Source organism: Triplophysa rosa, linkage group LG19 (genome assembly GCF_024868665.1).
Source record: "Triplophysa rosa linkage group LG19, Trosa_1v2, whole genome shotgun sequence".
In the NCBI taxonomy this organism is placed as follows: Eukaryota; Metazoa; Chordata; class Actinopteri; order Cypriniformes; family Nemacheilidae; genus Triplophysa; species Triplophysa rosa.
Genome location: NC_079908.1, coordinates 17002409 through 17019522, shown reverse-complemented (window position 1 = coordinate 17019522; position 17114 = coordinate 17002409). Strand labels below are relative to the sequence as shown.

The window sequence follows — 17114 nt, the reverse complement described above, 5'->3', positions numbered from 1 at the left end:
ACAGTCGACAGGTGGCGTTAAAATGCAATTTCTTGGTGATATTTTCACCAAATAGAATCAAACAAACTACATTTTTTTTCTGTCCACAAGGACTTTATTTGTTCGCAAGCTGCTTATTTTATTAATTACATAATAAAGGTTTCAAAGGTTGTTCCTTTGAAAGCATCAATGTCATTGATACGAATGACATCTCATTAGTTGTATAGTGCTTTGTCTTATCTTTTGTTCTCATGGGGTAGAATTTCAAACCAATGATATGTCTCTTGTCACACAGTAAGAACAAGCAAACTTTTCCACAAGAAGGCACATCAAACTAATGTCATACATTAGAGGCAGGGACAAAAGTGACAAACATTTAAATACTACAAATGGCATGAGCAAGCAAGGCAGGCATTTGTTATTCACAACTGTGGTTTCTAAATAAAAAATAAAAACAACCTTCACCAATTCATACCATATCCGTTCCCATATTAATAAAGTTTTACAAACATATGCTATAAAGGTGACATCTTAAATTCCAAGGAATTTTTGACCCATATTTTCCCCTTCCCCTCCCCCTTTGAAGTCCAGTTTTACATGTTGAGATATTTGGCCACTGAATGGTATGCAAGCAGGATCTCGTTTTCTTTTGGGCAGGTGAGGCTAAACACGTCCTCCCGGTATGCTTTTTCTAAGTATTTCGTCAGGCCTTTCAGTGCCACTGGGATCTCAAAACCACGGTACTTCTTGCACACCACCTGTGAAGTGAACAAAATAAACAGATGTAAACAAACTAGAATAAAAGTCATTTTGATCATCTTAAAGATTGTCAGAGTAAAGGCATTCTTCGTACGACGGCACATTTTCATTAGTATTTCATTCGCGAGGGTAGAGGCGGACCTTAACAATGTGCAGTTTTGGTAGAAGGTTGCAGTCTGCAAGACTGAGTGAGTTTCCGTCCAGGTAGTGTCTTTGTGACTGTGCTGAGTCTGGATTCTGGTCCAGTTCATTGGGAAGGGGGGTCAACAGATACTGATCCAACTTCATTAAGCTCTTTAGAAATTTCTTCTCCAGCACTAAAAGGTAAACAACAATTAATAAGATACCCCACTGAGTGTATACATGTGCCACATAAAAGCTCAAAGACATTTACAGTTTACATAATAAAAGTTCAGAAAATAGTAATGACTTACTATCATTAAGGCCGGGATTGGGGTTTTTAATGTACGCTGAAAATTTGTGAAAGATATCATCGCCAGCTGTGTTAGACTCCTTGTATCGGCAGCACAATTTGGGATAGCTGAGAAGAAATTGGTATCACAAATTCAGGCACTGTTCGGTCAATGCTATCTTTGTGTCCATAAGATGTGCTGACATCATTGTTTAAGGTGATTTAAATGAAGAATTTTTGCATAAAAGCAAGATATCCGTGTGGTATTAATGCGTACTCACTGTGGAGGTGCGAGGGTCTCTTCCAGAAACTCTTCGATCTTGTTGGTGTCAGTGCGGACCTCTTCCTTGTAGATGAGAAATGGGGGCTGAGAACCTGGAGCCAGGTCTTTTAGTACCTCAGGTGCTCTGAAAAGAAGCATAAATAATCATATTTTTGGCCAATATCGTGAAAGTTTGTTTTTTATAACATACAAGTCGTTTTTTAAGAACTGTTTAAGCTACGATCTTCAAATGCATGCATAAAAGTGTCCCTGTGGTCCTAATATTAAACTTGAATGTACACACGAAGCCCCACAGATATCCACTCGTGCAGAACAGACATAAAGAAAAAAATATTGTGTCACATCCCTCACCTCTTCATATCCACTGTGGTAAGAGTAAAATTGACCCCCTTCAGCCAAAGTATCATGAAGAGCCGCTGACAGAACGGGCAGTTCCCAACACTTTCCCCATCATCGCTTGCCTGATGAAAGCATTCAGTTACTTTAAAACCTTTTTACTAAGAAAGTGTAAATAGTAAGTCGTTGTAAAACACACTCAATGGAACTAGTTCCTCAACATACTGAAACATTGGCAGATATTCATTTAGATGTTTCAATCTTGGTTTTCTTAAACAGTAAGTTCACTTTTGTTCAGATGTGTTTAGGAGATCTTCTCAATTGTAAAAATTCATTGTGACCTGTTTGAGGCCAAAGGTAAACATGGCCACAGATAAAGATGTTTTCAAGCGACCAACAAGCTCAAGACACAAACTAGGTTGGGTGCCTTACAAAATCACACAGTTACACAACGATTTATTTCCACTACTTTAAAGGGCATACACTGACTGAAGTGTGTCAACAAGTTCTGACCTTGACAAAAAGTTCAATCTTTGGTGCCTCCGCCATGTCTGCTCCTCCTCAACCTCTCGCTTCGTGTCTCGTCACCGTCTCAGTAGGATCAGGTCAGTTCACATCAATCCTCCCCACCTCACGTGTTCACACCTGGATCTGTCTGCTGTCTTCCAGGATTAAAATCAGCTGGGTACTTAAAGCTGCGTCTTTCCTTGTTGCTCTCCCAACTGTAGTTTCTATAAATTCCTTTCAGAACCCAATCTCCCACCACACCCCATTGGTCTAGAGTGTTCGGAATACCAGCCTACTGGCCCAACCTGTCTGACCTGTATCTTCCTTCATTCTCTGCTTTAGTCATAGTGAGTTTCTCTCTAAACTGTTCAGTGTTGTCTCACTCCCATCAGACTGTGCTGGCAAAGTAACACTGTCTGTACTGACTTTCTTCCATAGACATTCCCCAACACTCTTCTCATGACTAGACATGTCATACACGTCTATACACCTCTGTAAAAAACAAATTTCATGCTTTGGGTAATTTGTATGATGTGTGTATATACAGTACTGTATTGTACAAATCCTGTATTGTTTGTATGTTTTGTATATCATTTTTACCCCTGTTTTATATACAGTACATGTCATGTACACTGTCTGGAGTAAGGACAAAAGACTCTTACCCATCCCTAAAATAAATAGGAATAATATAAAAGGAATTTGATTCGAAATAATTTCACAAAAGGTTGATAAAAATACATGCTCTCTTACATTGCAAACTAACCTCATCTACACTCACCCCAAAAGAAACAATATGCTTTTTTTCGAGTAATATGGTGTTTTGTGCCGTTAAACGTGTAAGGTTGCTTTAAATTCCTGACACACAGATCAGCATTGAAGAACTTCAATTGCCTGTTCCTTTGTTTTGTGGAAATTCTCTCTGAAAGAGTCGGGATAAGGCAAACCCCAGCAGATCTGAGGTGGTGTGACGTAGATGTGACATCTGAACTCTGGAATTTACCTGTGCATGACATATCATTAATTATAAATCCTTATTGTTGTGATTAGTGCTGTTTCAGTTTATCTGGTACATTATAACCACACCAACAGATTAAAATGATACTCTGAATAAAATATTCATTAAAGGGATAGTTCACCCAAAAATTCTGTCATCATTTACTCACCCACAGGTTGTTCCCAACCTGTATACATTTATTTACAAAGGAAGATATTTGGAAGAATATTAGCAATTTTCAGTTCTGGGACATCATCCACTACCATAATAGATTTTTTTTTGTTCTATTGAACACAAAATGAGATATTTAGAAGAATTTAGGAAAACAAACAGTTCTGGGGCGCCTTAGGCATTTAATATTTCCTACTATGATAGTTGTCCTATAAACAACATTTTGGGGTGTGGTTAGGAGAAGGGGACAGAAAATACCATTAGGTGAGTATAAAAACAATAAAAGTCTATGGCAAGTTTTCATGAACATACCAAATCTGTGTGTTTATCAAAGCTGTTCATATTAATTTTCTAGATTTTCTAATATTTCTTATGAAAATGTTTTTGAGAACAGTTACACATGCAGTCCATTAGACACAATCTTTGTTGTTTTTACTTTAGTATATTATAATATGTAAAAAGATATATATGTATGTATGTATAGTATAATGTATTTTACAGTGTTATTTTATGAGTGGCTAACATTTTATGGTGATAATAGGTTTTTGTAAATTTATACAAATTTATAAATTGCCATTGGCTTACATTAGATTGCAACCACAAATGTTACAATAAGGCCAGCATGTGTAAAATCACTTATTTAAAGGTAAAACGTTACCCTTTTCTTTATTAAATAAAATAATCACTTGAAACTGTAAGTTCGGGGGTCTTATTTTGAATTAAGAACCATCCAGTGCCATCTAGTGTTAACTTTGGATTGAAAATATATATTGTTTGTCTGGGGGTGACTTTGGTTTTGCCAGATGGCACGTATTTCTGGATGTTTTGTTGGTCCTGTAACTTTTTTTTGTAGTGTGCAACCATCCAGTACACCCCAGCAACCATTTACAATACCACAGCAACCATGTTACCATGTTAAAAATACAACACCCAACAAATGTGCAAAAGACTTCTCCAAAACTGTATAGCAGTCATTGTGGTGGTGACATAAAGTCATAGCATTATGAAACCATGGTAATATTTTGAGAATAATGTCAAAACAATGAGAATGTAGCATAACCACTAAAGTTCCTCATGGTTTCACTACAGCAACCATAGTTTTTATCAATAAAACCACCATAACCATACATTTGTCAAAGTCTGCTTTATTGTCAAATCTGCCACATACAGTACATACATATAGAGGATTGAAATTGCGTTACTCTCAGACCCATGGTGCATACAAATAACACTACACAGAATAAAAATATACTGTATATAAAAAATACAGATTATATGTCAAATACAACTATTACAAGACGGGATATTTAAAAAAAAGAATGGCAGATAGAGTGCAAACCAGTGAAATATACAACAGTGCAGATGTAAGGTAGTGCAAAGAGCTTATTTACATGTACTATAGTATAACCATGGTTCATTTTCATAAATGGGTCACAAGGGTAGACCCTTATATTGCAACAGTCTAATGTTGTGCATTACTTCCCCAACACATGCGGCAAGATGAACATGTGATAAAGAAGTCAAAAGTTTCAAAAACATTCACTTCCTCCCAGTGATTCAGTGCTCTCAGAACACAGATCTCAAGCCGCAACCACACACTCCAGAACACACGCCTGTTCCGAAACAGGACTTTAAACCACTGTGAAATCTAAAGCAACACATGTGCACACGTATGCATATCTCAGGTCTAGTTTGTGGTTTGTGGCAAAACCTTTCTCTGCAAGTTTAAAGGACATAAGGAAGACACTCTGAGGTGATGAACGTCCACTTTTTAGTAGGTACGTTGTGATATCAATGCAAGATAGTTGGGGCGGGGGTGTGATTTCTTAATGAAAGGAAATAAAAACAATGTGATTTTAAAAGGAAGCTTGTTTCTTCCCAAGTCATTGTCTCTTCATCATTAAAAAACACTTATATTTCTTTGTCAAGGGACTCAGAAACCGAAATACTCCCATAGGCTAAAGCATAAAGACACAGGTAAGAACATGGCTTTTATTTTTGCATCTATCCACTGTTGGGGGTCTTCTGTTGGTTGGAATAAGCATCTTCTCAGAAGCTTAGATCAGTAGTTCTCAAACTGGGGGCCGTGGCCCCTGGGGGGCCCTGAGATGGATCCAGGGGGCCACAGATTTTGTGGCATTTTATGAAATATAGAAATTGATCATATGATTTTATGCAATCAAACATCAGAAAAATAAGACCACCAGACAAAAGAATTGCTGTTTCAGCATTGTATAACCGAATATGTTTTTGTTTAAATAAAAATGTTAAATTTAAGATTATAAGTCTTTATTTGGGGGGCCGCAAAGCGATGCACTCTACACTAAGGGGGCCTTACAACGAAAAAGTTTGAGAACCACTGGCTTAGATTATTGTGGGTTTACAGGGACACTTGAGGGAATATTGTAGCGCTCCAAGTAAATAAAAAAGTAAAATCCTTGTACTGCAGGTGCGTAGAGCCAGTAGAATACTTGAAAATAAACATAAAGGATGGCTAACCGCACACTGATCCACTCGAGACTCAAAAAAGTCTACAAAGACATATTGTTTATATTATTTATATTTTTTATTTTATAAATTGCATCGTGCAAAAAGTGCAAAGTGCAAGTGAATAAAAACAGACACACGAGCAAACGTTTCAGCACATAGCTATCTTCAGTGCTCCAGTGCTTTACAGAGACACTTGAAATGAAAATTCTGTCATCATTTACTGAGCCTTAAGTTGTTTCAACCTGTATACATTTGATTGTTCCACTGAACACAACAAAAATATTTGGAAGAATGTTTGTAACAGAACAGTTCTGGGGCACAATTGACTTCCATAGTAGGAAACTAAACTACTATGGTAGTCAATGGTGCCCCAGAATGTTTACAAATCTGTCTATACAGATTTGAAAACATAAATATTTGGGTGAACTGTCCCTGTAATACAAGTAATTGGTGTTGTTGTTTACAATAGAAATGATTTAGACTTGGTCTGTTTGTAAAGTTAAAAATGTTTTATACAGTTTCTTTGTTTCAATAATCAAAATTTCAATAATTAAAATAATGAAATAATAAAAACTGGAGAATTTTCTTAGGCCTTGCTTATCAAGAGTATATGTTTTCAAAAGCACTTTCATTATAATTCCTTAAAGGGATAGTTCACCTAAAAATAAAAAGTCTGTCATCATGTTTTTTGTATTCACCCTTATGTCATTATGTCATTTAGGTTATATAGGACTCTCTTTTTCTGTGGAGCACAAAAGAAGATATTTTGAGAAATGTCTCAGTGGTTTTGTGTCCATACAATGGAAGTCAATGGTGTCCAATGTTGTTTGGTTACAGCGTTCTTCCAAATATCCTCTTTTGTGTTCCACTCCCTCTACCTTACTCCTTACTCTCACTCCACTTATCACATACAAGAAGAAAGAAAATGACAATATGTTAGCTGTAAAATCCTAAAATACATAATGACAGTGTATCTACACAACAATACAATGTTTGCAAAACAAATTAACCCAGTTCTAATACCTCCACAGCATGCCAAAGGGCCCAATGGCAAGATGCATAAACAGGCACCACATTCTTCTCATGTTCTTCCTCACCATCAACTTAATCTACAGTTGGTTGTTTGTGTCTAATAAGCAATATCACAATGCCACCGCCAAGTACCTCAATAGAAGCATCACGATCCTCTTTTGGCACTGGCCATATGGCATCCACTACAACCTGACAGGAGATGTATGCCTAAATGACTATGGCATCCCCAGATGTGTTTTAGTAGACAATCGTTCACTCTTTGAGAATGCTGACCTGGTGGTCTTTCATCACGATGAGCTGAGGAAGCAAAAAGTCCACCTGCCTGTTGATCACCCTCGGCCCGCCTCTCAGAGGTGGGTGTGGCTCTCTTTGGAAGCGCTGCCAAATACAGCGAACTTGAAAGCGTTCAAAAACCTCTTTAACCTCACCATGTCATATCACCCGCAAGCTGACATCACTGTGCCCTATGGGAAGTTGATACCCAAGGAGAAACCAATTCGAGACTTTGTTATCCCAATAAACAAGTGTCACGAAGCTTGTTGGGTGGTAAGCAACTACCAAAAAAGACACAGGAGGAGTGCCGTGTTCCAAGAGCTGAAGAAAACTCTTAATGTTCAGGTGTATGGACGTTTCACCAGGAAGCCGCTATCAAAGGAGGCCTTGCTCCCGACGATTTCACGCTGTTATTTCTATCTGGCCTTTGAAAACATAGAGTCTCCTCACTATATAACCGAGAAACTTTGGAAAAATGCATTTCAGTCAGGGACTGTGCCTGTGGTGCTAGGCCCGCCACGAAAAGATTACGAGGCGGTCGCACCTCCTAAATCCTTTATCCATGTGGATGACTTTAATTCTACAAAGGACCTGGCTATGTATCTCAGAAGCCTGATTAAAGATCCGGAAAAGTATAATGTATATTTTACCTGGAGACAAAATTACACAGTCAAGCTATATACAGATTGGAGAGAAAGACTTTGCAATATCTGTCCCTTATATGGACGATTTCCAGCTCAAAAGATTTATTAGGATTTGAGAACTTGGAGAATGTGGTAGAATAACGGGTAGTGCACATTTAACTTGTGTTGTTTACCTTTAGGCAGAGCTGGGTAGTAACTGATTACTTCAGTATTCATTTACATATAATCAGATTCCAAAAATCAAGTACTTGTAATTCAGTACCGCTACATTGTAAAATACTCGTAATCAGAGTACAGTTACTATTTTATTGTTACAGATTACATTACATAGATTACATTACATATTACTTTTACTTTTTTTGTAAGCCTACCACTTTAACTGTTAAGACAACCAACCCACGATAGCAAGTCTGACATGTTTTTGTTTACAAGCATTTATGTTCGCTATGTATTGTTTAAGAACAGTGTTAATCTTCGCAATAGCAACAATAATACTATGATTTGCGCGATTAGTGCAAATCACAACATTCATTGCGAAACTGCATTAGTCATAAATCCAAAAAGATTTGTGCTGCTGAATTGTCCATGCACAGCATTCTCAATATATGATCGATTTTCAAATTTTTGTTCACAAAGGTAATACTTGTGAAAAATATTGACATTTCCATTGTTTAATTAAGATTTTGTTTAAAATAATCCCAAACACAGGTGGGTGATAAATTTAATCTTTCACAATTTGATTTTGTTGTTTTGCGACTGTGTGTACCCGTCATTTGTAATCCAGTCTTTCTGTTGTGAACATTTATATTTTCTATTAGCAAACTGTTATTAATGTGGCTATAATATATGCAGGTATTTATGATTCTAAATTATGCTGACAAAAGTTTATGGTTTAGATTATAATATTATTGTCAGATTGCCGTCTGAATACTTTTTGTTTTGCCCATCATGAATATTACACCCATTTACGTTGATTTGGTATCTACACTTGATATTTACTAGGGCTGGGTTTTGCGACCAAATTGGCGATTCGATTCGATTCTTATTTATGTGGTTTCAATTCGATTCAACGTCGATTAGTTATCAGTACTTAGATTAAAATGCTGGTTTTGCAGACATGGAATCTATATTTAAATAGATACACTGGTAACTAAACCCTCCTATTCAGCTTTAACAAAACCCACACAATTATGTTTGGAATTACTTTTTATTTTTACTTTGTGTAACCAAACAAGTAACCAACATTTTTGTTTTTTATTTTTATTTTAACAGTTAAATTCATAACAACATGAAACTAAAATAAAACAGATTTCAACGTTCAAAACAGGCCCATAAATATCAACGCAAGTGATGGCGACATCTTTAGGACGAGAGGCGAACTACAGATATTCAAATCCTTGTAGTAAAGCACACGCATAGATTCCGAGAATTCCAGAATCGATATCGTTTAGTTAAAATTAAGATCAATTAAAATCGAAGAATCTATTTTTTTTAACCAGTCCTAATATGTACACTGTAAGGGTTTTTTCTATTCTTTAACTATTTTTATTTTAACTACATGTGCTGTTGTATTGCAGTAATTTAGTATAAAGGCATTTTATTAACTTCTAATACTTCATGTACTTTTATAATTTTATATAATTTAATAAAATTTAACAAGAAAAGTGTTGTGGACACATACACCAGGTAAAGATAAAACAGACACTTGTAAACAAATGTATAAATGTAATCAAAAAGTAGTCAGATGACGTTACAAGAAATGTGTAATCTAAGGGATTACGTTACTCACTACAAATTTTGCCTAGTAGTTTGTAATCAGTAACTGATTTCAATTCCTAAGTAATCTACCCAGCTCTGCCTTTAGGCACTTAACACGTCTATGGTAGTCAGAAGAATGCAATGCTACTGTGAATTTGACCCGGAACACTCGAGTCATTTAAGCACAGAGGGGTGATGTGCACCCGTGCATGCAACAAAGATGCTGGTGTGAAATATCACATTTATGAGGCACCGGTGCCAAACTGAAACCACAACAAATTAACCCGTTTCCTTCCCTGTCAACATGCTTACGTCCTTGAAGGCTGTGACAACGTTAGTTATTTTGAGGTAACATACTTTGCATGTCTTTTTTTAACAGTGATTCTAAAGGGGGTTGTGGAAAGTGGCGTAAAAATGCAAAGATAATGCAACAAACCATATAATTATGTATGTAAAGTAAAATAAAAAAGCTTATGGACGTAGCACTCATAAACATCATAGTATTTTGCCATGAATTTATCTACTTGAAGACAGACAAAGTGGGAAAATAAGAAGGTTGAAACATAACATTTACATTCATGAAATTGACAAATGATTTTATCTGTGCAATAGGTGCATACATTATTCTATGCTATTCAATACTTTATAATATACTGTAATATATAAATATGTAAAATGCATATAATATGCTGTACATGTATCCTATGGTGTGAAAGCAAAAATTTTGAAAACAAACTGTTGATAAACTATTAAAATGGCAAGATTTATCTTCATTGTTAGTTTTATCTAAAATTTTACTGTCACACAAAGGACACATTTACAGTTTATTTGTCATACCCATATACTTCATACAGTATATATATATATATATGCATGTGTGCGTTAAAAATATGCGCTCTACCGTTACACTACTGGAACGATATTATATGTCCTCATTCTAAAAAACAAGGAACAAACTGCAAATGGTACAATAATGGTCCAATTTATAGAAAACTAAAGATGACTTGTGCAGACCACAATATGTTTTGGTCCAAAATTGGCAATTAGTTAAATTACTTAATTGTAGTGTTGGATTTAGATACGTTAATTTGACCAATTTTGAACAGTCACCACTTTACGTCTAATGCAAAATCTGTATCCTGAAGCAAAACTACTGGTTTACAAAACAGACATAACTGCAAAAACAAGGCCAAAGCAGAAGATAGAAATGAGTGTCAAATGGGTTTTGATTTAATTGCTACACAGAGAGATATTGTATCGTATGGATTGCAATAGAGCAGCATTTCAATAAATTATCAAATATGGCTTCCATTTACATGCATAGGGATGAGAGCAGGAACAGTGAACAGAATAAGGCACATCAAACTCAACTGGCAGCAGATTTTATCTACATCACCCTGATTAAAAGTTATTGCATCCAGAAATCTTTTCGGTTGAGATGGGAGGAGAGTGCAGGCATTTAGAGAAGAACAGTGACTGGTGTTCTTTGGGGACCATCTGAAAAGGTCTCCTCCAAATGATAAAAGAAAAATAAATCCATCTCCTTAGTCAAAATACAAAGACCTGAATTTGCTGCCCGTTAACACATTTATGCATTTAGAATTACACAGAAACATGAAAACTTTGAGGTCGCCAAATTTGGAACTATAGAGACAAACATTATGTACATTAAAAATGTAACATGAGCAGTAAGAAGTCATAAAAACAACTATAAAATTATATTTGAACTTGTGCAAACACATTGTTTAACGAATCATCCATTAAAAAAAAAAGACCCATCAGGCTGCTATTGTGCATAGGCACAGCCTAAACCAGACACAGAGTGTCCCAAGGCACATTAGAAAATAACCAATTAAACATGGAATGTACATAAAAATAAATCTGCTATTTGGTTTTCTATAAACAGCAATTCATCGTTGGCATGCAACTTTCAAGGTCTTCTGGACCCAAGGAATGTGACGCAGGTGTTTAGACAAAGATGGGTGGAGAGCTGGTTAGTTTAACTGGTGAGATGACCCACCAGCCCGGGGTGCAGGGCATTTTTAAAGACCTCCGGTCGGTGCAGGGTTGGCATGTATAGGGCATGGGCTCCTCCAGGATGGGCTGGTCCGGGATAGCCTTGCCCTGGGAGAACTGTGCCACCCATGTTGGGGGGAGGTGGAGGGCTCTGCTCGTAGTACTGACCATCACCGCACTCGTCATCGAAGGGCAGCGCCAGGCGCTTTCCCTTTTGTCTACGATTGCAGAACCACACGCGTACCACCTGAAAAAAAACCCCACAGTTTAGGTCCAGCGATCTCTATAGAAGCATTACAACGATTGAACAAAATGACACTGAAGCATGCTTACATCTCTTTCCAGGCCTAGGTCATCGGATATGTGTGTTATCTCCAGAGTGTTGGGTTTAGGGCATTTCACGAAGTACGACTCGAGAGCAGAGCGGACTGTGCCTTCCAAACTGGTTCTCCGCTTCCTTTTTCTTGTGTCAACAAAAACCCGTTCAATCTTGTACATCTGAAAGTCATTCAAACATGGGTCTATTGCAACATCAAGTTCAATGGCAAGGCCATTTATTTTTAAAGCACTGGTTAGATTTGAAAAAAAACTGTGCAATGTACTTACATCTTGTGGATTTTCTGAGTTTTCAGCCTCGTTTAGCCACCTCTGTAGTAATGGTTTTAATTTGCACATGTTCTTGAAACTAAGCTGAAGCGCCTCAAAACGACAAATGGTTGTCTGGCTGAACATTTTTCCTGAACAGAAAAATTTACATTTAAACAACTGCGGGCCAGTCGACTTATGCACATGCAAATATTATAGTTAGGAGCAGCAAACCTACCATACAGGTTTCCCAGAGCGAGTCCAACGTCTGCCTGCGTAAAACCCAGCGTGATGCGCTTGTGTTTCAGTTCTTTAGCAAACTGCTCCAAATTCTCTGTAGTTAGATTCTCCTAAAATCATTAAAAATAGTAATAACACAACTACAAATTTACAGAAAACGCAGTTAAAATGAGGACTGAAATCTTACCTCTTCCTCGGAATCACTGCACCCTCCACTGGACGATCCGCTACTTCGCGGAGCAGTTTGCGCCTGGCCAGAGGCCATGTTTTGCGCAGAGCCCCCGTTGAAAAATCCCGGACTTCCGAAGCCATTCCCCGGTGGAGATGGTGATAGAGATGGAGATGATGCCGTGGGTGTCGGAGGAGCTTGAGAAATATTAGCAGGGGCCGTGATATGAGGCAGGCCGGGCCAAAAGGAAGGGTTCCATGGTGTGGAATAGTACATTCCGGTGGCCACAGATGATGTCCCAGGGGGGTGATTAAATTGTGATGGAGGTTTGTTGTCTTCGTTGGCGTACTCATCGACATCTTTCTCCGTTTTGACCTCAGAAGGCATCTTGATTTGCTCCCTCGTTTCAGCGATAGGTGGGCTGATGTTTGCTGGCTGGGCGGCTGTGGTGACCCCAGCGACCTGGCCGGTGAACTCGGGTGCCGCAAATGGGTACCAGGGTCTGGGCTGCATAAAATCAGCAGTTTGTAAATCATTAGACTTAAAATCGCCTGAAAATGGGAAGAAACTCTGCGGCGGCGGAGGGTTGACGCCATTGAAATGGGTCTTGTTAAAAAGCAGACTCGGATCCTGAAGCATGCCGTGCGCGAACTGTAACGACGCGCCGCAAAGTCCATCCATGCCTGGGGTTTGAGAATACATGGCCCTGTTAATCTCGTACGGTCGGCTGCTGCAGTCCGCTCCATTCGGGCTGTGGAGACGCTCCGTCATGTTCTCAAACAAATCGCTTTAAACTTCAGGCAAGAAAACGTCGATGCTAGTCTGGTAATCAATAAACGGCGATCAATGGCTCCATGCCAAACCGTGCTTGTAAATGTTACAAACGCAAGCTTTAATGAATGGCACGAAATGTCCTCTCCTCAGTACGCGCGCTTCAATATTAGACTATGTGGAAACGTGCGCAATTCTTGCTGGTGCGCCTGTGACGGCCATCAATTAGGCCAGAAGATCACCAACTTCCAAAGCTCAAATCTGGCCCTGTCCTACACCGGTTTTCCTAATCAATTGAAGATGGAGGCTGGGGTCTTAGCCATCTCCTCTCCTATTGGTCACCTGAGACAATAAGCCACAGCTGACGGTGAATTTGTGAATGAACTTGGTTTGCTCATTGGGTGAGGACACGTTTGGGAATGTGTGGAGATTCTCTACGTATTTTTGCATTGGATGATTTCTAAAAGTGCACAAATGACAACATATTTCTTCCAAAAGTGTTGCCCATAAGTAAAATTCATGTTTTTAAATAGGCTAACACCCTGTTATCCCTTGTGATATGCATGTGCAAGTCATTTCATAGTGTTTACAATGCAAATAGGCCCCCAGTTGATACATAGTCACAGTAGGCTGCGTGTGTTTTATATTCACGTCACATTAAGTAATCATGAATATAAACATTTATTTCAGTAATCTCCACTTAATGCGCCTTTAAATTGACATTGTTGGACATCCGTGGGAAAGTGACCAACTTTATTGTAAATAAGTGAACAGTTATTCAAACTCTATAGCTTTGAAACGTATATGTATAACTTAACAAATTTGTGAATTTGTGTAACAAATTGGATCGTAAACAAACTGGATCAACTGATGAACAAAAATGTATTCTCTAAACACAGTACTGTCTAGCTTTTAACAGATCACCTGTTTTTATGTGTTTATTTGTCTATAAGAGCGACGAGGTGAAATGTTTGTCTTTGATATCGCAGCGGTTGCCGATAAGCAATTGGATTACAAGCGTCACATCTCCCACTTACACGCCGCTTAAGAAAAGATACTGAGGTGAAGGTGAACTAACTTTTGTCAATTCACTGCATTTTTAACGTAGGCTACACAAAATCAACGTGTTTTTAACAGATTAATAATAATGTGTAATGCGTAAAAACAGCTGGTACGTAAAATAAATTGGCGTTCACATAATCACAAAGCTAACTGACATGAATTAAAATAATTAAATGGTATCAATATCAGACAGTTATAGTGCGCACGCAGCAATTTCTGCCTAGGAATAGCATCTATCCATCCAGTGGCGCGCTGGGTTCATTCACTTCGGAATAAAGTAGGTTTTCAGGTTTGGTTTGGAGAAGAGCCACAGACGCATCGATACAGCTGTGCGCCCCCCGACAGAGGCGATCGGTGCAGATTGCGGCAGGAAGACGCGCCACAGGAAAGTAGATGGGGGAGGTATTGTGCAAGAAGAGCCCGGGGCACCCCGCAGCTTCCAGATTCAGAGTTGCGATGGCCGGCCATTAGCTGCCTTTCAGTTCTGAACAATAAGTCGCAACCCTTTGATTCAGACCCTACCCCCTCCCCCGAAACAAACGCCAGAAAAAGTTTCAGTGATACTATTGCAATTTTATCCTGCATTAACATGACCACACACTATAATGAAAGAAGGTCTTCATAAATTACAAACACTTGCAAAAAGTTATGGACACGTGGTACAGGTTGGTAAGGTCACCTATAATGTATTTCGCACATACACTGTTTAACCTGCCTTTTTACCTATACGTCTAATCCCTCTGAAGCCCGCTACCACCCACCCAGGCCATCACACACACACACCCGCCAAGCACCATCAGTACAAGCAGCGAACTCAAATCTAGAACAATCAACCCCCTGCCTTCAAACACACTCCAGCAGACCAAGAGCTATAGGTCACATCTGAGGTCTCCATCTCGCCCGGTTACAAAGCTGAGGAAAAGACACACAGGAGGCCTCGGGGGCCAGTCAAAGGTTTTAAAAGACATCAAACCACTGCTGCAGGCATTGTGCTGGCCCATGGACTTGGATGGGAATTGTTATGTAAAGTACAGACATGAGGAGAAGAAAGTGATGTCACTGGGCGGCTGAAACAGGATTTAGGCCCAAAACACTCCCAGGTTGCTTTTTAGAAGGGTCTGACTTGAGTGCGTGTGCACCCTATGTCTTCAGATAAGACATAAAAAAACTGGGATTGGTTCTACATAACTTCTATATAACACGATTTTTTTAGATTGATGGTGCTTTTGCATTAAGTTGATTCTCGGGTTATATGGAGAGACAGCTGCACCCCACCCTTGTTTACACCTGATGCTTAGGTGCATGAAGCGCTAAGTTCTTGAAGATCAAAATCTAAAGAGGAAGGAAACAAGTCTGACAAAAAGCATTTCACAAAACTTCTGCATGCATCTATACAAGGACTCCTGTTTTATTTCTATTTTTTTACAAAACATTTTATCTTCATATTAAGATCAAATATGATCTTATTTTAAGTCTAGAAGTGTTTCTTCTAGACTATCTGGATAGGAATCTCATCAGTGCCATAAATGTGCATTATTTCAGTGCTAACTGCTATATTGTTAGCAGGAGTCTGAACATCGAGCAAAGCAGCAAAATGTGGAAAAAAACAAATATTGGTATTGTGGAAACACAATTATTACGTAACTAGTACATTAGAAATAATGTAGTGATTTTGGGGAATTTAAGTGATTCATTTAATACACATCTGGGCTGCACCACGTTCCTTGAGTGCAAATATGTTTACTTGAGACAACGTTTAAACAAGTGATTGTCAAATCTTTTTTATAAAATGAATGTACTGGTCATTTTCTGCCAGCACATTAGCCCTTAATTTTATGGACATTTCTGTTAACGCTAAAGCACAATGCAATGCAACATTTTAATACAGGTGAAACAGCAGTAAAAAATATTCGGGAATTTCTTTATTTAATATATTGTGCCCTATTTTTACGTTTACAGTGTAGTAGTGGATATATAAGTATGTGACCTCTTCCCTGCGCCCCATTCGCTTTATAAAACCTGTCCAATGGCCTTTTGATTGCTTTTGACACCCTGCTGACGACCACTGCCTCTCTCCCCACATATCTTGATCGGGTGGCCTATGGCTGCCTTCCTCACCATTCACAGTTACAATGGCTCTTAATGGCTCTCCCCCATAGGCACCTCATTGAGGCTGGATCTGTGATGGGCTCCTGAACCACACCTTATGGGGCAGTTAAGTGGCCCATTGCAGAAAACAGTTTTTACATGGGGGAGGTTGTCTCGTTCTGTCGAGCTGGTTGAGTTGGAGTCGACAAACATACAAGCTGTGATTACTTTCAACAAGAGAGCGTTATTTAGTGTGGCAAGAAACTACTAACGAAATTAATTTAATTTAATAAATAAAAATGAAATAAATGTAATATTTTTTCAGATGGGGGTACCTAAAATCTTCCCAAAGCTAAAGATATAGTCAAACATTTACTTTTGAATTTATTTTTTATTAGTCGAAGCAACTATACCCATGTTTTCTCTTTCTTTTTTTTACTTAATGTTTGGACCTGTGATGCACAAATGTAATTTATTTTGTAATGTCACCTTTAACACTATAGTTTTGGTCATCTATTTAAAAAGAGGCTTTACGTATATATATT

At 38.2% G+C, this 17114-nt stretch overlaps 3 protein-coding genes across 3 annotated transcripts; 1 reads left to right on the top strand and 2 right to left on the bottom strand.

Annotated features, from left to right (window-relative positions):
- Nucleotides 1-84: 84 nt before the first annotated feature.
- On the bottom strand, nucleotides 85-2702 carry clic3 (chloride intracellular channel 3). The gene is made up of 6 exons (XM_057360451.1): nucleotides 2283-2702; nucleotides 1785-1894; nucleotides 1432-1557; nucleotides 1173-1279; nucleotides 880-1055; nucleotides 85-737 (listed from the first exon to the last, which is right to left on the bottom strand). The coding sequence occupies exons 1-6, from the start codon at nucleotides 2316-2318 to the stop codon at nucleotides 573-575; spliced, it is 720 nt and encodes a 239-aa protein (XP_057216434.1). The 5' UTR covers nucleotides 2319-2702; the 3' UTR covers nucleotides 85-572.
- Nucleotides 2703-4232: 1530 nt separating this feature from the next.
- On the top strand, nucleotides 4233-9514 carry LOC130570240 (fucosyltransferase 7 (alpha (1,3) fucosyltransferase)). Its single transcript, XM_057360450.1, has 3 exons — nucleotides 4233-5219; nucleotides 5371-5418; nucleotides 6963-9514. The coding sequence occupies exon 3, from the start codon at nucleotides 6964-6966 to the stop codon at nucleotides 7987-7989; it is 1026 nt and encodes a 341-aa protein (XP_057216433.1). The 5' UTR covers nucleotides 4233-5219; nucleotides 5371-5418; nucleotide 6963; the 3' UTR covers nucleotides 7990-9514.
- Nucleotides 9515-10507: 993 nt separating this feature from the next.
- On the bottom strand, nucleotides 10508-16962 carry pou5f3 (POU domain, class 5, transcription factor 3). The gene is made up of 5 exons (XM_057360448.1): nucleotides 12667-16962; nucleotides 12478-12589; nucleotides 12261-12391; nucleotides 11988-12152; nucleotides 10508-11901 (listed from the first exon to the last, which is right to left on the bottom strand). Exons 1-5 carry the CDS (start codon nucleotides 13417-13419, stop codon nucleotides 11638-11640), a joined length of 1425 nt encoding a protein of 474 aa, XP_057216431.1. The 5' UTR covers nucleotides 13420-16962; the 3' UTR covers nucleotides 10508-11637.
- Nucleotides 16963-17114: the final 152 nt, after the last annotated feature.

What these genes read in the sequence shown, in the direction of transcription:
- LOC130570240 (XM_057360450.1), top strand. Translation starts at nt 6,964, where the DNA reads ATGCCAAAGGGCCCAATGGCAAGATGCATAAACAGGCACCACATTCTT.
- pou5f3 (XM_057360448.1), bottom strand. Translation starts at nt 13,419, where the DNA reads ATGACGGAGCGTCTCCACAGCCCGAATGGAGCGGACTGCAGCAGCCGA. An exon ending in GCAGTGATTCCGAGGAAGAG is followed by an intron (nt 12,590 to 12,666) that starts GTAAGATTTCAG and finishes TAATGATTTTAG; the next exon opens with GAGAATCTAACTACAGAGAA. An exon ending in ACCTAGGCCTGGAAAGAGAT is followed by an intron (nt 11,902 to 11,987) that starts GTAAGCATGCTT and finishes GTTTTTTTTCAG; the next exon opens with GTGGTACGCGTGTGGTTCTG.
- clic3 (XM_057360451.1), bottom strand. Translation starts at nt 2,318, where the DNA reads ATGGCGGAGGCACCAAAGATTGAACTTTTTGTCAAG. An exon ending in AGATTGAACTTTTTGTCAAG is followed by an intron (nt 1,895 to 2,282) that starts GTCAGAACTTGT and finishes TGCTTTCATCAG; the next exon opens with GCAAGCGATGATGGGGAAAG. An exon ending in CAAAACTGCACATTGTTAAG is followed by an intron (nt 738 to 879) that starts GTCCGCCTCTAC and finishes TTCACTTCACAG; the next exon opens with GTGGTGTGCAAGAAGTACCG.